The following is a 22,333-nucleotide window of genomic DNA, read 5'->3' as shown; positions in this document are numbered from 1 at the left end:
GTAAGAGATAGCGTGAGTGGAAGAGATAGCACGTGGGAAAGAGAGTGAGAAAGAGAGTGACTGAGAGAAAGAGAGAGAATCAGAGAGATAAGAGACTGAACGAAAGGGATTAAAAGAGGGGCCGAGAGAAAGTGAGAAAGAGATAGAGAACAAGGTGAAGAGAGAGAGCGAGAGCGAGGGGGAGAGAGAGGGAGAGAGAGAGCGAGGGGAGAGGGGGGAGAGAGAGAGCAAGCGAGGGAGATAGAGCAAGGGAGAGAGAGAGAGAGAGCACGAGGGAGAGAGCAAGGGAGAGAGAGAGAAAGCGAGTGAGATAGAGAGAACTAGGGAAAGAGAGAGTGAGGTAGAGAGAGCCAGCGAGGGAGGGAGACCGAGGGAGGGAGAAAGAGCAAGGAAGGGAGGGAGAGGGAGGGAGGGAGAGCGAGAGAGGGAGGGAGAGAGAGCGAGAGAGAGAGAGAGAGAGGGAGAGAGAGCGAGAGAGGGAGGGAGAGAGAGAGAGGGAGGGAGAGCGAGCGAGAGAGGGAGGGAGAGCGAGCGAGAGAGGGAGGGAGAGCGAGCGAGAGAGGGAGGGAGAGAGAGCGAGAGAGGGAGGGAGAGAGAGCGAGAGAGGGAGGGAGAGAGAGCGAGAGAGGGAGGGAGAGAGAGAAAGCGCGAGGGGGAGAGAGAAAGCGCGAGGGAGAGAGAGCGCGAGAGGGAGAGAGAGCGCGAGGGAGAGAGAGAGAGCAAGGGAGAGAGCGCATGAGGGAGAGAGAGAGAGAGAGCGAGCCAGGGAGAGCAAGCGCGAGGGAGAGCACGAGAGAGAGAGAGAGAGCGAGGGAGAGAGAGAGTAAGCGAGAGAGAGAGAACGAGGGATAGAGAGCGAGGGAGGGAGACAGCAAGGGGATGGTACGAGGGAGAGAGCGAAGGAAGGAGTGAGGGAGGGAGGGATAGAGGGAGCAGGGGAAAGAGAGAGGGAAAGCGATAGGAGGGGAGAGAGAGAGAGTGAGGGAAAGCACGAAAGAGAGAGAGAACGAGGTGGAGAGAGCGAGCGAGCGAGATAGAGAACTAAGGAGATAGAGAATGACTGAGGGAGAGCGCCAGGGACAGTGAGCTTGAGGGAGAGAGAGCGCGAAGGAGAGAGAGAGCGCGAGGGAGAGAGAGAGAGAGCGAGGGAGAGAGAGAGAGCGAGGGAGGGAGAGAGAGAGAGCGAGGGAGAGAGAGAGCGAGGGAGAGAAACCGAGGGGAATGCGGGGAGTGAGGGAGAGAGCGAGGGGAAAATGGCAGCGAGGGAGAGGGAGAGAATGATGGAGCGATAGTGAGGGGGAGAGACCATGGGAGGGAGAGCAAGAGTGAGGGAGAGAACGCGAGGGAAAGGGAGAGAGAGAATGAGGGAAAGCATGGGATTGAGAGTGCAGGCAAGCGAAATAGAGAGCGCATGGGGACAGAGAGATTGTGCGGGGAGAGAGTGAGTGGCGAGGGAAAGGGAGAGCGTGGAGGGAAAGGGACATTGTGCGGGGGAAAGGGAGAGCGTGCGGGGGAAAGGGAGAGCGCGCGAGGGAATGGGAGAGCGCGCGGGGGAAAGGGAGAGCGCGCGGGGGAAAGGGAGAGCGCGGGGGGGAAGGGAGAGCGCGGAGGAAAGGGAGAGCGCGCGGGAGAAAGGGAGAGCGCGCGGGGGGAAAGGGAGAGCGCGCGGGGGAAAGGGAGAGCGCGCGGGGGAAAGGGAGAGCGCGCGGGGGAAAGGGAGAGCGCGCGGGGGAAAGGGAGAGCGCGCGGGGGAAAGGGAGAGCGCGCGGGGGAAAGGGAGAGCAAGTGGATGAAAGAGAGCGAGAAAGAGAGCAACTGAGAGAAACAGAGAGAATCAGAGAGGTAAGAGAGTGAGCGAAAGGGATGAAGAGAATGTGCGAGGGGCAGAAAGAGCGAGCTCGATCTTGCCATCTCACGTGGCCTCTCTACTCCCATCGTGTCAATCACGGTTAAGGCCATCTCTGATCACTTCCTTTTATCCCTCTCCACCCACATCCCCGTCCCCCTCCCAATCCCACTTCCTTCTGTGTCCACCCTGGAAAAAACTCTTCCCCCCAAGTCACTGACAACGGCACTTTCAAATTCCCAACTGTCTGGTCTTTGGCCCTCCATTCACCACCACATTTCTGCTCAATCACATCCTCACCTTCACCTTTCATGTCCTTGTCCCCATTAAAACTATTACTCTCTCTCACCCCAGTACGGCCCTCATCTCCACTCCCTTAAGTTCAAGGGACACAGACTTGAACGTTAATGGCGGATAACTGGTTCATCCATTCATTCCCCACATAACACATAGGCCCCGATATTACCAGGGAGGTGGGTTGGCAGTGGGGGGGGCCCGATATTACCAGGGAGGTGGGTTGGCAATGGGGGGGCCCCGATATTACCAGGGAGGTGGGTTGGCAGTGGGGGGGCCCCGATATTACCAGGTCGGTGGGTTGGCAGTGGGGGGGGCCCCGATATTACCAGGGAGGTGGGTTGGCAGTGGGGGGGGCCCCGATATTACCAGGTCGGTGGGTTGGCAGTGGGGGGGCCCCGATATTACCAGGGAGGTGGGTTGGCAGTGAGGGGGGCCCCGATATTACCAGGGAGGTGGGTTGGCAGTGGGGGGGCCTCGATATTACCAGGGAGGTGGGTTGGCAGCGGGGGTGCAATTGGGTGCGTGGGTAACCTGCCCAGTAAAATCCATCCGTTCCCCACCCGATCGCGGGTAAATTGGAGCCACTTACCGTGGCTTCCGGGTTTCCCGTTGTCAACCTGCGCAGTGGGCGGACTGTCCACCCGCATCACAGGCTGTCAGCTGGAGGAGCCATATTTAAAGGGGCACTCCTCCAATGGCTGCTCCTGCAGCAAAGAACCAAAAGTACAGCATGGAGCAGACCAGGGGAAAGGCTGCTCCCAGATTTACCGATGCCTCACTCCAGGTTTTACTGGATGGGGTGATGAGGAGGAGGGATATTTTCTACCCAGTGGACAAGAGGAAGTGGCCTGTCTGTGCCACCAAGAAGGCCTGGCTCAAGGTGGCAGAGGAGGTCACCAGCAGCAGCAACATCTCCCGCACCTGGATCCAGTGCAGGAAGCGCTTCAATGACCTAACCAGATCAGTCAAAGTGAGTACACTTACTCATTCTCCTACACTCAATCTTCCACATCACCACCCCCACCCCACAACTCCTTCTGCACTGCCAACACTACTCTATCGCATCACTCCTCACACCCCACTCAAAGCTCATCCTCAACTTACCTGCACTTCCTCACCTCCCCATTACTCACCCCACCACTACCACTTAACCCAATCCTCACACAATCTCATGGCTCTGTCTCATACTCACCCTCTGATGCATCTCTTTCACAGTCAGCCTCACCCAAACCAATGCATTCAGCGGTTGGCCACGTCACCATCCCTCACTCACGCCTCTCTACTTTCCCCCCTTATAGGAGAACTGAGCCCAGAATGCACGGGAGAGGGGCGAGGACCGGAGGGGGCCGCAACATCAGGTCGTCCCTATGGACGCGGAGCAGGAGGCTCTTGAATTGAGCCGCACCCTCGAGTGCCTGTCCGTCGGGGACACTGAGACTGACACCCGACAAACGGCTGGTGACAGAACTTTAATATTCAGCCTCACAATAGCAAATGATGTGAACATGCCTTGTCATCTTCAGCACCTCAACATCTGTCATCGTGCTTAATATTGCCTTCTGTTCTCTTCTCTTACAGGGCCTTCAGCGACCGGCGATGAGGTCTGTCAAGTACCTCAAGTATCTAAATAAGTATTTAAATTGTCATCCCTCCGGCTTTAATTGCCGGTGGGAGTCCCGCATGCGGGAGCTGCATGCACCCGAACATGTCACTAGGGAACCCGGGAGTGAGCGGGTTGGAGCTGGGCTCCGAGCCCGCCCTGAGATTCCGCCATTTTCGGAGCTCCCGCCCCCGACGCACCCGCTCGGCCACCCTAAAATCAGCCCCCATGACTCTCTCTCACCCCGGTACGGCCCTCATCTCCACTCCCTTAAGTCCAAGGGACACAGACTTGAACATTTATGGCGGGTAACTGGTTTATCCATTCATTGCCAGATCGGGCTGGACCACATAAAGCATTATTGGGATCCTGCTCTCCTCTCCCAAAACTGCTCACTATTCCAGGATCATCCTGGAATGCAAAAGATAACCCCCGGATTCTCTCCACTACAAACCGTCTCCTTAAACCCCTCTCCCCTGCCCCCCTCCATCCTCATCTCCAATAACAAGTGAGAGGAGCTCATGGAATTCTTTGTCACTAAGATTGAGACCATCCGTTCAGCTGCCTCTGCCGTTTCCCTCCCTTCCCCTAGCGCACCAAGCCAAACTTTCCCGACAGTTCCCCCCTGCCCTAGCCCTGAACTCACATCTTTCTCTCGTTTCTCTCCTATCTCCCCTCATGCTCTCTCCGAGCTCATCTTGACCATGAGACCCACCTCCTGCTCCCACCAAACTGCTGACCACCCAACTTCCCTTCCTGGCCCCCATGTTAGCTGATATTGTTAACAGTTCCCTCTCCTCAGGTACTGTCCCCTCCCCTTCAAATCTGCCATCATCACCCCCTCCTCAAGAAACCCACCCTTGACCCCTCTGTCCTTGTAAACTCCCGCCCCATCTCCACCCTCCCTTTCCTCTCCAAAGTCCTTGAACGTTTTGTCGTCTCCCAAATCTGTGCCCATCTTTCCCACAACTCCATGTTTGAATCCCTCCAATCAGGTTTCTGTTCCTGCCACAGTGCTGAAACGGCCCTTATCAAAGTCACAAATGACATCCTCTGCGACAGTGACCGTGGTAAACTATCCCTCCTCATCCTTCTCCACCTGTCTGCAGCCTTTGACACATTGACCACTCCATCCTCCTCCACCGCCTCTCCTCCATCGTCCAGCTGGGTGGGACTGCCCTCGCCTGGTTCCATTCTTATCTATCCAGTCGTAGCCAGAGAATCTCCTGCAACGGCTTCTCTTCCCACTCCCACACCGTTACCTCTGGAGTTCCCCGAGGATCTATCCGTGGCCCCTCCTATTTCTCATCTAATTGCTGCCTCTCGGTGACATCATCCAGAAACACCACGTCAGGTTCCACATGTACACTGATGATACCCAGCTCTACCTCACCACCACCTCCCTCGACCCCGACACTGTCTCTCATTTGTCACATTGCTTGTCCGATGTCCAGTACTGGATGAGCAAAAATTTCCTCCAACTAAATATTGGGAAGCCAGAAGCCGTTGTCTTCAGTCCCCACCCCAAACTCCGTTCCCCACCCACCGACTCCATCCCTCTCCCCGGCCACTGTCTGAGGCTGAACCAGACTGTTCGCAACCTCGTCATCCTATTTGACCCTGAGATGAGCTTCTGACCCCATATCCGCTCCATCATCAAGACCGCCTACTTCCACCCCCATAACATCGCCCGTCTCTGCCCCTGCCTCAGCTCATCTGCTGCTGAAACCCTCATCCAGGCCTTTGTTACCTCCAGACTGGGACTATTCCAATGCTCTCCTATCCGGCCTCCCATCTTCCACCCTCTATAAACTTGAGCTCATCCAAAACTCTGCTGCCCGTATCCTAACTCGCACCAAGTCCCGTTCACCCATCACCCCTGTGCTCGCTGACCTACATTGGCTCCTGGTCCGGGAACACCTCGATTATAAAATTCTCATCCTTGTTTTCAAATCCCTCCACGGCCTCATCCCTCCCTATCCCTGTAACCTCCTCCAGCCCTACAACCCTCCGAGATCTCTGCGCTCCTCCAATTCTGGCCTCTTGCGCATCCCCGATTTTCTTCACTCCACCATTGGCGGCCGTGCCTCCCTGGAATTCCCTCTCTAAACCTCTCCCTCTCTCTCCTCCTCTAAGACGCTCCTTAAAACCTACCTCTTTGACCAAGCTTTTAATCACCTGTCCAAATATCTCCTTATGTGGCTCGGTGTCAAATTTTGTTTGCTAATCACTCCTGTGAAGCACCTTGGGACATTTTACTACATTAAAGGCGCTATATAAATGCGGGTTGTTGTTGTCGTCATTGTTGTTGTTGTTGTTTTGAGGGGGAGAGAAAGAGCGCACGAAAGGGAGAGAGAGGGTGAGCAAGCACGGCAAAGAGAAAGAAAGAGAGCACGCAGGAAGAAGAGAGTGAGCACAGGAAAGGCAGAGAGAGAGAGCATGGGAAAGGAGAGCGCGGTGAGGGAAGGAGAGAACGTGCAGGAAAGGCAGAGACAAAGCAAGAGTGGCAAAGTGAGAAAGAAAGCGTGAGCGAGGGAAAGGGGAGAGAAAATGAGAGTGTGGGGGAAGGAGAGAGAGAATGAGGGAAAGAGGGGGAGAAAGCGAGCACGCGCGAGGAAGAGAGAGAGCACGAGGGAAGGAGAGAGCGCACGGGAAAGAGAGAGAGACAGCGAGCGTGGGAAAGGAAGGGAGAGAGACAGTGCGAGGGAAGGAGAGGCAGTGTGAGGGAAGGAGACAGAGAGCACGAGGAATGAGAGAGGGAGTGCGAGGGAAGGAGAGCGCGCAAGTGAAGGCGAGAGAGAAAGCGAGAGGAGAGAGAGCGCGAGAGGAGAGAGAGAGCGCGAGAGGAGAGAGAGAGTGCGAGAGGAGAGAGAGCATGAGAGGCGAGAGTGCGCGAAAGGAGAGAGAGTGCGAGAGAAGGAGAGAGAGCGCAAGGGAAGGAGAAAGAGCGAGGGAAGGAGAAAGAGCGAGGGAAGGAGAAAGAGCGAGGGAAGGAGAGAAAGAGTGGGAGGGAAGGAGAGAGAGCATGAGGGAAGGAGAGAGCGCGAGGGAAGGAGAGATAGAGTGCGAGGGAAGGAGAGAGAGAGTGAGGGAAGGAGAGAGAGAGTGAGGGAAGGAGAGAGAGAGAGCGTGAGGGAAGGAGAGAGAGCGCAAGGGAAGGTGCGAGAGCGAGGGAAGGAGAGAGAGAGTGGGAGGGAAGGAGAGAGAGCATGGGAGGGAAGGAGAGAGCGCGAGGGAAGGAGAGATAGAGTGCGAGGGAAGAAGAGAGAGAGCGAGGGAAGGAGAGAGAGCGAGCGAGGGAAGGAGCGAGAGAGCGAGGGAAGGAGCGAAGAGAGCGAGGGAAGGAGCGAGAGAGCGAGGGAAGGAGCGAGAGAGCGAGGGAAGGAGAGAGAGCGAGCGAGCGAGGGAAGGAGAGAGAGCGAGCGAGGGAAGGAGAGAGAGCGAGCGAGGGAAGGAGAGAGAGCGAGCGAGGGGAAGGAGAGAAAGCGAGCGAGGGAAGGAGAGAAAGCGAGCGAGGGAAGGAGAGAGAGCAAGCGAAGGAACGAGGGAGGGTGCGAGAGCGAGCGAGGGAAGGAGCGAGAGCGAGCGAGGGAAGGAGAGAGAGCGAGCGAGGGAAGGTGCGAGAGCGAGCGAGGGAAGGAGAGAGAGCGAGCGAGGGAAGGAGAGAGAGCGAGCGAGGGAAGGAGAGAGAGCGAGCGAGGGAAGGAGAGAGAGAGCGAGCGAGGGAAGGAGAGAGAGCGAGCGAGGGAAGGAGAGAGAGCGAGCGAGGGAAGGAGAGAGAGCGAGGGAAGGAGAGAGAGAGCGAGGGAAGGAGAGAGAGCGAGCGAGGGCAAGGAGAGAGAGCGAGCGAGGGAAGGAGAGAAAGCGAGCAAGGGAAGGAGAGAGAGCGAGCGAGGGAAGGAGAGAGAGCGAGGGAAGGAGAGAGAGCGAGCGAGGGAAGGAGAGAGAGCGAGCGAGGGAAGGAGAGAGAGAGAGAGCGAGGGAAGGAGAGAGAGAGAGCGAGGGAAGGAGAGAGAGCGAGCGCGAGGGAAGGAGAGAGAGCGAGCGAGGGAAGGAGAGAGAGCGAGCGAGGGAAGGAGAGAGAGCGAGCGAGGGAAGGAGAGAGAGCGAGCGAGGGAAGGAGAGAGAGCGAGCGAGGGAAGGAGAGAGAGAGAGCGAGGGAAGGAGAGAGAGAGAGCGAGGGAAGGAGAGAGAGCACACGCGAGGGAAGGAGAGAGAGAGTGCACACGATGAAAAGAGAGAGGGCCATGCAAGGGAAAGAGAGCGAGCACACAGGAGAGAAAGAGAAAGAGAGAACACTGGCAAGGCAAAGAGAGAGAGTGCACGCGAGTGAGAGAGATAGAGAGCGCCTGTGCAAAGTGAAAGAGACCACGCACGTGAGTGAAGGAGAGAGCGCAAGGGAAAGAGATAGAGCGTGTGAGGGAGAGAGAGAGCGCAGGCAAGGGAGAGAGAGCGCGCACGCACGGGAGGGAGAGAGAGAGCGCGCTTGAGGGGAAAAGAAATCGCGCGCGCGAGGAAGACAAAGAGAGCATGCGTGCAAGGGAGTGAGAGATAGTGCGCGGGGGAGGGAGAGAGAAAGCACCCGAGGGAAAGGAGAGCACGCGAAGGAAAGAGAGAGCGAGCGCACGTGAGTGAGAGAGGACCTGCGCAAAGTGAAGAGAGCACGCACGCGAGGGAGAGAGGGAGAGCGTGCGAGCGAGGGAAGGACAGAGAGTGCGTGCGCGAGGGAGAGAGGGAGAGCACGCACGCGAGGGAGAGAAAGGGAGAGCGTGCGAGCGAGGGAAGGACAGAGAGTGCGTGCGCGAGGGAGAGAGTGAGAGCACGCACGCGAGGGAGAGAGAGGGAGAGCGTGCGAGCGAGGGAAGGACAGAGAGTGCGTGCGCGAGGGAGAGAGTGAGAGCACGCACGCGAGGAAGAGAGAGGGAGAGCATGCGCGAGGGAGAGAGTGCGCCGTGCGCGGGAGAGAGAACGCACGCACGAAGGAGAGAGAGCGCGTGTGAGGGAGAGAGCACGCGCGTGAGGGGAAGAGAGAATGCGCGAGGGAAAGAGAGAGGGCTCAGTCTTAAATGTCCAACCCCTTATCCTGAGACTATGCCCCCAAGTTCTAGACTCTCCAGGAAACAATCTCTCAGCATCTACGCTGTCAAGCCCTTTCAGAATCTTATACGTTTCAATGAGATCACCTCTCATTCTTCTAAACTCCAGAGAGTATCGGCCCATTCTACTCAATCTCTCCTCACAGGACAACCCTCTCATCCCAGGAATCAATCAAGTGAACCTTTGTTGCACCAACTCTAAAACAAGTCTATCCTTCCTTAGGTAAGGAGACCAAACTGTACACAGTACTCCAGGTGAGGTCTCACCAAAACCCTGTACAATTGCAGCAAAACTTCCTTACTCTTGTACTCCAACCCCCTTGCAATAAAGGCCAACATACCATTTGCCTTCCTAATTGCCTGCTGTACCTGCATGTTCACTTTTTGTGTTTCTTGTACCAGGACACCCAAATCTCTCTCAACACCAACATTTAATAGTTTCTCACCTTTTAAAAAATATTCTGTTTTTCTATTCTTCCTACCAAAGTGAATAACCTCACATTTCCCCACATTATACTCCATCTGCCACCTTCTTGCCCACTCACTTAACCTGTCCATATCCCTTTGCAGACTCTTTGCATCCTCCTCACAGCTTACTTTCCCACCTAGCTTTGTACCATCAGCAAACTTGGATACATTACACTCAGTCCCTTCATCTAAGTCATTAATATAGATTGTAAATAGCTGAGGCCCAAGCACCGATCCTTGTGGTACCCCACTAGTTACAGCCTGCCAACCTGAAAATGTCCCGTTTATTCCCACTCTCTGTTTTCTGTCCGTTAACCAATCCTCTATCCATGCTAATATATTACCCCAATCCCATGAGCCCTTATCTTGTGTAACAACTTTCTATGTGGCACCTTATCGAATGCCTTTTGAAAATCCAAATATACAACATCCACTGGTTCCCCTTTATCTACCCTGCTAGTTACATCCTCAAAAAACTCCAATAAATTTGTCAAACACGATTTCCCTTTCATAAAACCATGTTGACTCTGCCTAATCCCCTGTTGCTTCTTCCACAATAATGGATTCCAGCATTTTCCCGACGACTGATGTCAGACTAACTGGCCTGTAGTTCCCTGTTTTCTCTCTCCCTCCTTCCTTGAATAGCGGGGTTACATTTGCCACCTTCCAATCCACTGGATAGTTTTAGAATCTAGGGAATTCTGGAAGATCACAACCACTGTCTCTGCAGCCACCTCTTTTAGAACCCTAGGATGTAGATCATCAGGTCCAGGGAATTTGTCGGCTTTTAGTTTATCAAGTACTTTTTCTTTACTAATCTTAATTACTTTAAGTTCCTCCATCTCATTTGACTCTTGGTTCCCCACTATTTCTGGTATGTTTTTTGTGCCTTCGACTGTGAAGACTGATACAAAATATTTGTTTAATGTCTCTGCCATTTCCTTAATCCCCATTATAATTTCTCCAGTCTCAATGTTTACTTTTGCTACTCTATTCCTTTTTACATACTTGTAGAAGCTCTTACAATCCGTTTTTATATTTCTTGCTTGTTAACTTCTCTATTTTCTCCCTTATCATCAATTTTTTGGTCATCCTTTGCTGGTTTCTAAAACTCTCCCAATCCTCAGGCTCAATACTCTTCTTTTAATCTAATACTATCCTTAACTTCTTTAGTTAGCCACGCGTGGATCACTTTTCCCATGGAGTTTTTATTTCTCAATGGGATGTATATTTGTTGAGAATATTGAAATATTTCTTTAAATGTTTGCCATTGCTGATCTACCGTCAAACCCTTTAATTTAATTTCCCAATCTACCTTCGCCAACTCACCCCTCATTTAATTTTAAGACTCTAGTTTCAGACTTAAGTGTGTCACTCTCAAACTCAATGTGAAATTCTATCATATTATATTATGATTGCTCATCCCCAGAGGATCCTTTACTGTGAAATTACTAATTAACCCTGTCTCATTACACAATACAAGATCTAAAATAGCCTGTTCCCTGGTTGGTTCCTCGACGTATTGTTCCAGGAAACTGTCTCGAATGCATTCCATGAACTCGTCCTCCAGAAAGCTTTTGCCAATTTGATTTGCCCGGTCTATATGAAGATTAAAGTTCCCCACAATTATTGCATTACCTTTGTTACAAGCTCCCGTTATTTCTTGATTAATTCTCTGTCCAACAATATGGCTACTGTTAGGGGGCCTATAAACTACTCCCACCAGTGTTTTCTGCCCCTTGTTATTTCTTTTTTCCACCCAGACTGATTCTATTTCCTGATCTTCTGAGCCGAGATCCTTTCTCACCACTCTCCTTATCTCATCCTTTATTATTAGGGCTGCACCCCCTCCTTTTCCATTCTGCCTGGCTTTTATAAATGTTGAGTACCCTGGAATATTTAGGGGGGAAAATTGGATAGGGCTTTTTTTCAGGCGGGAGTAGCGCGATCCGCTATTACCCCGTGCCCAGTGGTCCCTGCGCAGGCAGGACGAGAGTTTCGTCAGTCCTGTGGACTCACCTGCAATCTGCAATGGAAATCAGCGTGAACGAGGATTTGATGCAATTCACACTTTCCACCAGCAGATGGAGCTCCAATCTCTTAAAGGCAGGCTGTCTGTCAGAAATCTCTTAAAGGTAACTGGTACCTGTTATTTGCTGAATATAACAGCCTGCTGTCTACATGGAGTCTGAATGGAGATCAGACATCGCACACGTAAAGCACAGATGCAAGTCCCATCCCTATGTTTACATACTGATGAGTTATGTTAAAACATTGAATAAGGGTTGCACAACACTAAATCCCACATCCACTAATCTGCATGCCAGACCTCACCAATCTGCCGACCTGAGAGTCTGTGCACCAAGGTTCTGATGCACCAGAGGCCTTGGTGCAAGAGGTGGACAGAAGGAGGGACATCCTATATCTGTGGGGGGGGGGGGGGGGGGGGGGGGGAAGCAAGAGGCCCTCCAGAAGGCAGTGGTTGGCAGTAGGGGATGAAGTCAATGCCAGGCGCACAGCATCATGAACATGGATGCAGTGCAGGAAGATGTTCAATGCTTTGAGGAGTGGTCAAGGTGAGTGAGGTCAACTGTCAAGTGGCGTCTCCTACCAACTGCACCATGAGCTGCATCCACTCCTCCACACACTAAACCCCCCCACCTACCAACAAACTCTTTCCACCCTCACACATTGCTACTGTTGCAAGCCGCCGAGCCACAACTCACAGGCCATCACACTGGCAGCTATTCGCACATGACAGGCACATTGCCCAGACACACGTCCCGCTTTCTTACAGGAGAAGGTAGCGCATATCAGTAGGCAGCAAGTGGCGGTGGCATTCAGCCCCTCGAGCCTGTTCCACCATTCAATGAGATCATGATGGACCTGTGACCTAACTCCATATACCCGCCTTAGCCCCATATCCCTTAATACCCCTGGTTCACAAAAATCTATCAATCTCAGATTTAACATTCACAATTGAGCTAGCATCAACTGCCGTCTGCAGAAGAGCGTTCCAAACGTCTCCCACCCTTTGTGTGTAGAAGCATTTCCTAACTTCACTCCTGCACGTCCTGGCTCTAAATGTTAGGCTATGTCCTCGCGTCCTGGTATTGAAGTTTAGGAGAGTTCCAAAAACAGTTACAAATGTCTCGGCACCCAGAGGCAATAATCCAGTCACTAACCTGTAAATCCTGCACGGTCCCTTTAAATAGCGCCGGTGGGGGGTCCTCCAGACACTCTAAGACTTGTTGAGATGGTCGGGGTTAAGACTGTGCGTTGAGTTGAGCGTTAAGTCCCAAAATGGTGTCTATCACTTTAAATCAGCATTGTACACTGATTGAAGCCATTTTCTCCCTACTTTACATGATTCCAGCGTTTGATATCTGCGCCTGCGCTAACTCCTATACCAAGATGGCGCCTGGCACACGTCAGGCAGGAAACGTGCGTGCGCATCCAAGACGCCATCTTGGATGTCGGAGAGGCCGTGTAGCGCCGAAACAACGGGCCCCACACGACCCAATTCAGTGCCCGTGATCTCGAAAATTAGAGCCAGGCCATTCAGGGGTGATGTCAGGAAGCACTTTTTCACACAAAGGGGAGTGGAAATCTGGAACTCTCTCCCCCAAAGACTATTGAGAGTGATTAATAGATTTTTATTGTATTTGGGTATTGAGGGATATGGAGCAAAGACGGGGAGATGGAGTTCAGTTACAGATTGGCCAATGATGTGATAGAATGGCTGTCCTTCTGCAGATTATTGAATGCTGAACACCTGGGCCAAACAGGAGAGCTCTGTGTCCAGCGAACAGGCTGTAATATTTACAATCCTCCAGTCCTCTGGCACCGCTCCCATAGCGAAGGAGGATTGGAAGATTGTGGACAGAGTCTCTGCAATTTCCACCCTTACTTCCCTCAGTCACCCAGGATGAATCCCATCCGGTCTGGGTGACTTTTCTACTTTGAGTACTGCCAATCTTTTTAGTATCTCCTCTTTATCTATTTTTATCCATAGAATCATAGAGTTTACAACATGGAAACAGGCCCTTCGGCCCAACATGTCCATGTCGCCCAGTTTATACCACTAAGCTAGTCCCAATTGCCTGCACTTGGCCCATATCCCTCTATACCCATCTTACCCATGTAACTGTCCAAATGCTTTTTAAAAGACAAAATTGTACCCGCCTCTACTACTGCCTCTGGCAGCTCGTTCCAGACACTCACCACCCTTTGAGTGAAAAAATTGCCCCTCTGGACCCTTTTGTATCTCTCCCCTCTCACCTTAAATCTATGCCCCCTCGTTATAGACTCCCCTACCTTTGGGAAAAGATTTTGACTATCGACCTTATCTATGCCCCTCATTATTTTATAGACTTGTATAAGATCACCCCTCAACCTCCTACTCTCCAGGGAAAAAAGTCCCAGTCTATCTAACCTCTCCCTATAAGTCAAACCATCAATTCCCGGCAGCATCCTAGTAAATCTTTTCTGCACTCTTTCTCGTTTAATAATATCCTTTCTTAAACAAAGGTACAACATTTGCTACCCTCCAATCTTCAGGCACCTCACCTGTAGCGGTGGATGATTCAAATATCTCTGCTAGGGGACCCGCAATTTCCTCCCTAACCTCCCATAACGTCCTGGGATACATTTCATCAGGTCCCGGAGATTTATCTACCTTGATGCGCGTTAAGACTTCCAGCACCTCCCTCTCTGTAATATGTACACTCCTCAAGACATCACTATTTATTTCCCCAAGTTCCCTAACATCCATGCCTTTCTCAACCGTAAATACCGATGCGAAATATTCATTTAGGATCTCACCCATCTCTTGTGGTTCCGCACATAGATGACCTTGTTGATCCTTCAGAGGCCCTACTCTCTCCCTAGTTACTCTTTTGCCCTTTATGTATTTGTAGATGCTCTTTGGATTCACCTTTGCCTTATCTGCCAAAGCAATCTCATGTCCCCTTTTTGCCCTCCTGATTTCTTTCTTAACTCTACTCCGGCAATCTCTATACTCTTCAAGGGATCCACTTGATCCCAGCAGCCTATGCATGTCATATGCCTCCTTCTTCTTTCTGACTAGGGCCTCAATCTCCCGAGTCATCCAAGGTTCCCTACTTCTACCAGCCTTGCCCTTTACTTTATAAGGAATGTGCTTACCCTGAACCCTGGTTAACACATTTTTGAAGGACTCCCACTTACCAGACGTCCCTTTGCCTGCCAACAGACTCTCCCAATCAACTTCTGAAAGTTCCTGTCTAATACCATCAAAATTGGCCTTTCCCCAATTTAGAATTTTAACTTTTGGGCCAGACCTATCCTTTTCCATAGCTATCTTAAAACTAATGGAATTATGATCACTGGTCCCAAAGTGATCCCTCACCAACACTTCTGTCACCTGCCCTTCCTTATTTCCCAAGAGGAGGTCAAGTTTTGCCCCCTCTCTAGTCGGGCCATCCACATACTGAATGAGAAATTCCTCCTGAATACACTCAACAAATTTCTCTCCATCCAAGCCCCTAATGCTATGGCTGTCCCAGTCAATGTTAGGAAAGTTAAAGTCCCCTACTATTACCACCCTATTTTTCTTGCAGCTGTCTGTAATCTCCTTACATATTTGCTCCTCAATTTCCCGTTGACTCTTTGGGGGTCTGTAGTACAATCCTATCAACGTGATCTCTCCCTTCTTATTTTTCAGTTCTACCCATATAGACTCAGTGGGCGAACCCTCGGATATATCCTCTCTCACTACTGCCGTGATGTTCTCCCTAATCAAGAACGCAACTCCCCCTCCTCTCTTACCTCCTGCTCTATCTTTCCTATAGCATCTGTACCCTGGAATATTTAGCTGTCAGTCCTGCCCCTCCCTTAGCCATGTTTCAGTAATAGCTATAACATCCCAGTCCCATGTACCCATCCATGCCCTGAGTTCATCTGCCTTGCCCATCAGACTTCTTGCATTGAAATAAATGCAGTTTAATCTAGACTTCCCTTGGTCTTTGCCGTGCTTTCTCAGACCATTTGTCCGGTCATGTTTTGTACACTCTCCCTTACTGCCTTTTGTTTCTGTCACCACTTTACTTCCCACTGACTTCCTGCATCGGTTCCCATCCCCCTGCCACTTTAGTTTAAACCCTCCCCAACAGCACTAGCAAACATTCCCCCTAGGACATTGGTTCCAGTCCTGCCAAGATGCAGACCGTCCAATTTGTACTGGTCCCACCTCCCCCAGAACCGGTTCCAATGTCCCAGGGATTTGAATCCCTCCCTCTTGCACCATCTCTCAAGCCACGTATTCATCTTAGCTATCCTGTCATTCCTACTCTGACTAGCCCGTGGCACTGGTAGCAATCCTGAGATTACTACCTTTGAGGTCCTACTTTTTAGTTTAACTCCTAACTCCCTAAATTCAGCTTGTAGGACCTCATCCCGTTTTTTACCTATATCGTTGGTACCAATTCAATAATGCGACTACCTCCTCCTTTACTGATACATTGGCAGCATCCTCTTACTCTCTTACTCTCACTCTCACAAACTCGTTCTATCGCTCTCACTCTTTCTCTCTCTCTTCTCTCTCACTCTATTTGTCTAGCTGTCTTTATCTCACCCTTTCCCTCACTCTCTTACCTGATACTTTCTCTTTCAATCTATCTTGCCTCGTGCTCTTCCCCTCGCACCCTCCCCCTCTTCCCCTCATGCCCTCCAACCCTTCCCCTCACTCCCTCCACCTCTTCCCCTCACGCCCTCCCAAACCAGTCTGACTCACCTTCCAGAAGAGTCGAATATACTTTTTTCCATCTTGATCAGAATTTTCAAAATGCCACCAAACATCAGGAATCCCCACAGGAGCTGCAACAGAAAAAGAGGCCATTAATGAAAGCTTTACTCTGTATCTAACCCGTGCTGTACCTGCCCTGGGAGTGTTTGATGGGACAGTGTAGAGGGAGCTTTACTCTGTATCTAACCCGTGCTGTACCTGCCCTGGGAGTGTTTGATGGGACAGTGTAGAGGGAGCTTTACTCTGTATTTAACCCGTGCTGTACCTGCCCTGGGAGTGTTTGATGGGACAGTGTAGAGGGAGCTTTACTCTGTATCTAACCCGTGCTGTACCTGCCCTGGGAGTGTTTGATGGGACAGTGTAGAGGGAGCTTCACTCTGTATCTAACCCTGTACCTGACCCTGGGAGTGTTTGATGGGACAGTGTAGAGGGAGCTTTACTCTGTATCTAACCCTGTACCTGACCCTGGGAGTGTTTGATGGGACAGTGTAGAAGGAGCTTTACTCTGTATCTAACCCGTGCTGTACCTGCCCTGGGAGTGTTTGATGGGACAGTGTAGAGGGAGCTTTACTCTGTATCTAAAGGAAAACAGATTAAAAAGTAATTATCTATAAATAAATCTAGTTTAAGATATGGGAGAACGGGTTGTGTGTCTGGACTGCAGCATGTGGGAGTTTGTGGACATCGAGACTGTCCCGAGTGGACGCACTTGGAGTCGATGTCTCTGCCTTGAATCTCTGTGAGTTGGAGACACTCTGACACATTAGGGAGTGGGAGGAGTATCTGGACAGTTTGCTCCAGACCTCGGTCACACCTGTACAGAGGTATAGGATCGGAACGGGGTTGGTGTGACCGATAGTGTACAGAGTAAGGGGAACCCAGGTGAGATAGAGAATGAGGATCCACAAAAACTGATCCTATCCAACAGGTACAATGTACTTGCTACCTGTGAGGATAAGGATGTCGGAAGGAAAGCTAGAATGCTGACCATGGCACCCTGGAGCAGGAGGCTGTCCAAAGTGAAGGGGAGGAGGAGGAGGAGAAGCATGATGTGGAAGTTGTAGGGGATTCAATCATTAGGGGGACAGATAGCATCCTTTGTAAGCAGGATCAAGAGTCCCACATGGTTTGTTGCCTACTTGATGCCAGGGTGAGGGACATCTCAAACTGGCTTGAACGATATTGGAGAGGGAGGGGGAGGATCCAGTCATTGTGGTCCATGTTGAGACCAACAACATAGGAAAGAGTAGGCAAAGTGTCCTGTTCAGAGAGTACTAGGAGCTAGGAGCTAAATTTAAAAACAGGACCTCAAGGGTTATAATCTCTGGATTATTACCTGAACCACGTGAAAATTGGTGTAGGGGTAAGCAGATTAGGGAGGTGAACATGTGGCTGAAGGAGTGGTGTGGGAAAGAGGGGTTCCATTTCATGGGACACTGGCACCAGCACTGGGACAGGAAGGAACTGTACCACTGGGACCGACTCCACCTGAACCGGGAAAGGACCAGGGTCTTAGCGGAAAGGATAAATAGGGCGGTCACAGGGACTTCAAACTGGTAAATGTGGGGGAGGGCTCAGGTGGAAAAGGTAGTATAAATAATTATTCTAAAACAAACGAAAAGGAAGAGAGTAAAGTGATAGTCAGAAATTATGCTTTAGGCACCACAGGTAAAGCGAAAACTAAAAGATGTAAAGTAATTAAATCAGGAGAGAGAAAAACAACACTAGAGCAGGACAGGTCAGGGTGTGTGGCCCAAATCAGCGTTCTTTATACAAACATATAAGGAACAAATTGAATGAATTACAGGCGCAATTCAACCTAGACGGTACGACATGGGAGCCATTACTGAGACATGGCTGCAAGATGGTCAGGACTGGGAACTGAATATACCAGGTTATAAGGTCCGTAGGAAGGATACGGAAACTGTTAGAGGGGGAGGAGTAGCCTTAGTAATTAAGGATGAAATTACTTCAATGATAAGAGAGGGTGTAATGAGAGGTAAGCAGGCAGTGGAAACCTAATGGGTAGAATTAAGAAATAGAAAAGGATTTAAGACTGTAGTGGGGGTTGTGTATAGGCCCCCTGGTAGCAGCTGTGAAGTAGCAGAATGTATAAATGCAGAGATTAGACAAGCATGTAGCAAAGGCAGAGTGGTTTTAATGGGGGATTTTAACTTTCATATTGATTGGGATAAGCAGACGAGCTCATGTCAGAAAGATAGTGAATTTCTTGAGTGTGTTCGGGACAGCTTTCTGCAACAATATGTCCTAGAACCAACAAGGGGGCAGGTCATATTAGATTTAATAATGAGTAATGAGCCAGATTTAGTTAACAGCCTAACGGTGCGTGAACATTTATCTAACAGTGATCATAAAATGATCGAGTTCAACGTGTTTGAAAGGGAGAAACTCATAACAGTCACTACGGTTCTAAATTTCAGTAAGGCCGAGTTCAACGGGATGAGACAGAGGCTGTTGACAGTATACTGGGCAAATCTGTTAATGGGTAAAATGACAGAAGATCAGTGGGAGGTGTTCAAAAAAGAATTTAATGTGATACAGAACCAGTTTATACCTCTAAGGGGCGAGAGTTCTACTTTCCTAAAAAACAGCCCTGGAGGACAAAAGAGGTAAGGGACAACATAAAACTAAAAGAAAAAGCAAACAAAAATGCAAAAAATAGCAAAATAGCACAGATCCTGGTGACTGGGAGAGACACAAAGAACAGCAAAGGGTGACAAAACAGATAGTAAGAGCTAAAAGAAGGGAGTATGAAAAGAAACTTGCAAGGGATATCAAAATCAACACAAAAAATGTTTCCAATTATATTCGAATAAAGAGGGTGATCAAGAGCAATGTGGGCCCCTTAAAAACTGATAATGGTGAGATTGTAAATGAAACTAATTTTGAATCAGGGATGGGGACTCACCATAATTACCATAAGCAAATTAACAGTAATGAAGAAAATAATGGCACTAAAGAGTGACAAATCCCCAGGACCAGATGGTTTCCATCCCAGGGTTTTAAAGGAAGTAGGTGAGCACATTGCAGAGGCCCTAACTATAATCTTTCAAACTTCTCTGGATTCAGGAACTGTCCCTCTAGATTGGAAAATTGCACATGTTACTCCGCTTTTTAAGAAAGGAGAGAGAGGGAAACCAGGGAATTATAGACCAGTTAGCCTAACATCTGTTGTGGGGAAAATGCTGGAGTCTATAATTAAGGATAGGGTGACTGAACACCTCGAGAATTTTCAGTTAATCAGAGAGAGCCAGCATGGATTTGTGAAAGGTAGGTCGTGCCTGACAAACCTGACTGAATTTTTTGAAGAGGTGATTAAAGTAGTGGACAGGGGAATGTCAATGGATGTTATTTATATGGACTTCCAGAAGGCATTTGATAAGGTCCCACATAAGAGATTGTTGGCTAAAGTTAAAGCTCATGGAATTGAGGGCAAATTATTGGCCTGGTTCGGAAGTTGGCTGAGTGCCAGGAGACAGAGAGTAGGGATAATGGGCAGGTACTCACATTGGCAGGATGTGACTCGTGGAGTCCCGCAGGGACAGAGAGCCACATATCCAAGTTTGCCGATGACACAAAGATAGGCAGCATTGTAAACAGTGTAAATGGAAGCATAAAATTACAGAGAGATATTAATAGATGGGCAAAACTGTGGCAAATGGATTTCAATGTAGGCAAGTGTGAGGTCATCAATTTTGGACCCAGAAGGATAGAACAGGGTACTTTCTAAATGGTGAAAACCTTCAAACAGTGGAGTTCCAAAGAGACTTAGGGAGTCCATGTACATAGATCATTAAAATGTTATGGACAGGTACAGAAAATAATCAAAAAGGCTAATGGAATGCTGGCCTTTATATCTAGAGGACTAGAGTACAAGGGGGTAGAAGTTATGCTGCAGCTACACAAAACCCTGATGAGACCACACCTGGAGTACTGTGAGCAGTTCTGGGCACCGCACCTTCGGAAGGACATATTGGCCTTGGAGGGAGTGCAGCGTAGATTTACTGGAATGATACCTGGACTCCAAGGGCTAAATTATGATGAGAGATTACACAAACTAGGGTCGTATTCCCTAGAATTTAGAAGATCAAGGGGTGATTTGATCGCAGTTTTCAAGATATTAAGAGGAATTGATAGGGTAGATAGAGAGAAACTATTTTCACTGGTTGGGGAGTCGAGGACTGGGGGACAGAGTCTAAAAATTAGAGCCAGGACTTTCAGGAGTGAAGTTAGGAAACACTTTTACACACAAAGGGTGGTAGAAGTTTGGAACTCTCTTCCACAAACGACAGTTGATGCTAACTCAATTGCTAATTTTAAATCTGAGATTGATAGATTTTTGTTAACCAGAGGTATTAAGGGACATGGAGTTAGGTCACAGATCAGCCATGATCTCATTGAATGGTGGAACAGGCTCGAGGGGCTGAATGGTCGTCTCCTGTTCCTAAGGAGAACACATCAGCTTCTCCAGTCTCTCCACATAAGTAAAGTCCCTCATGCCTGGTACCATTCTAGTAAATCTCTTCTGTACCCTCTCTAAAGCCGACATCCTTCCTAAAATGTGGTGTCCAGAATTGGACACAATACTCCAGCTGGGGCCAATAAGGTTTATAAGAATCCCATATTTTTTACAAAAGTTTACATTTTCACCCCAAAACAAACTAGAAAATTGTCGAAACTGCCTGTGCCAGTGGGCCGGGCCCTGCCTGTGCCAGTGGGCCGGGCCCTGCCTGTGCCAGTGGGCCGGGCCCTGCCTGTGGTACTTACGGCTTTCTGAAGTTTGTCCGCTGCTCTCCGGGCTCCAATCGCTCCAGTGTCCCATGCTGCCAAGTATTGTGCAGCGGAGCCGGACTCTGTACTCAGTCCCACCTGACAACTGGCACAGGCTCTGTTCTCTCAGCCAATCATTTACGAGAACCAGCACCTGTGGATGGAGAATGAGCAGCTGAGAATAAAATCCAGGGTTTATTGTAACTGGTGCTGGTTTGCACCTGAAGTCCTCCCAGAAAGACAAGATGTGACAACAATCAAGACCAACCTGTCTCCAGGCCTGGCCGTGACGAGCTCGGTACCCCAGCTCACACATCATTCCCAGGTTAATGTCCAGGGCCCAGTGTATGATCAGACAGTGGCTGTTCGCAGAGTCTCCCTGTACACGGGAAATCACAGGGTGTTCCAGCTTCACTAATGAGAAAACACACGAGAAACAATACTGTCAGTACAAAACTCACAGGAATCCAGCTACTTTACAACAATATTTCTTAATTCTTTTAATATTCAAATTTAGAGAAGGATCTGGGTCTGGGGTCAGATTCAGCAGCGAGATATACGGAACAAAGAGAAGTTAAGGAATTCACAGGGTTCTCAGTGACTGTAACCCAATCGAGTCGGGTGGCTATAGGTTAATGGAAAAAGGCACATTTGAGGAAGTCAGTGGCACAGGCAGAGAGTGAGGTGAAGTGGGAGGGAGATAGAGCAGATCAAGAGCAGTGTTTTCAGCAGCTCAGTGTCTCGCCCACCTGCATCCATCGGATCGAGGCACAGGGTGTCAGATTCACTGGTTCCGAGTACATTCTGAGCAAGGACTGAGATGTCATCAGTGGAGAAGAGACGCAGCATGTGACGAGGCACGGTACAGGAGTGGGAGTCCAGGGACACGCACTCACTCCACTCTGCATTCCTTTCATGATTGTGACACTTTGCCAGATTCCTAAAAGTTGTGATGAAAACATACCTGTGAGAACCGCAGGCACACGGGGACACACACACGGGCGGGGACACACACGCATACAAGGGTGGACACACACATACGCAAGGGCAGACATACACACGCACACACACGCGAACAGACATACACACACACACACACACACGGGCGGACACACACACGGATGGACAAACGCGCACGGACGGACACACACACGGGCGGACACACATACACGGAAGGACACACACACGGAAGGATACACACATGGGCGGACACACATACACGGAAGGACACACACACGGATGGACACACACACACGGGCGGACACACATACACGGAAGGACACACACACGGATGGATACACACACGGGCGGACACACATACACGGAAGGACACACACACGGATGGACACACACACGGACGGACACACACACGGGCGGACACACATACACGGAAGGACACACACACGGATGGACACACACACACGGGCGGACACACATACACGGAAGGACAC

At 50.1% G+C, this 22,333-nt stretch overlaps 1 protein-coding gene across 1 annotated transcript in view; it reads right to left on the bottom strand.

The window, feature by feature from the left end:
* LOC137311462 (granulocyte colony-stimulating factor receptor-like) overlaps positions 1-21,816 on the bottom strand; it is a 102,418-nt gene extending 80,602 nt beyond the window's left edge. The window contains exons 1-4 of the mRNA XM_067978656.1: positions 21,632-21,816; positions 21,151-21,296; positions 20,880-21,036; positions 16,080-16,162 (exon numbers count right to left, since the gene is read on the bottom strand). Of these exons, the coding sequence (XP_067834757.1) occupies positions 16,080-16,162; positions 20,880-21,036; positions 21,151-21,296; positions 21,632-21,731 (486 nt within the window). The 5' untranslated portion in view covers positions 21,732-21,816. The remainder of the gene's footprint in view (positions 1-16,079; positions 16,163-20,879; positions 21,037-21,150; positions 21,297-21,631) is intronic.
* Positions 21,817-22,333: the final 517 nt, after the last annotated feature.

Source organism: Heptranchias perlo, unplaced genomic scaffold (assembly GCF_035084215.1).
Source record: "Heptranchias perlo isolate sHepPer1 unplaced genomic scaffold, sHepPer1.hap1 HAP1_SCAFFOLD_338, whole genome shotgun sequence".
Taxonomy (NCBI): Eukaryota; Metazoa; Chordata; class Chondrichthyes; order Hexanchiformes; family Hexanchidae; genus Heptranchias; species Heptranchias perlo.
Note: the sequence above shows the minus strand (reverse complement) of the source record. Positions and strands in the feature narration are given on the sequence as shown.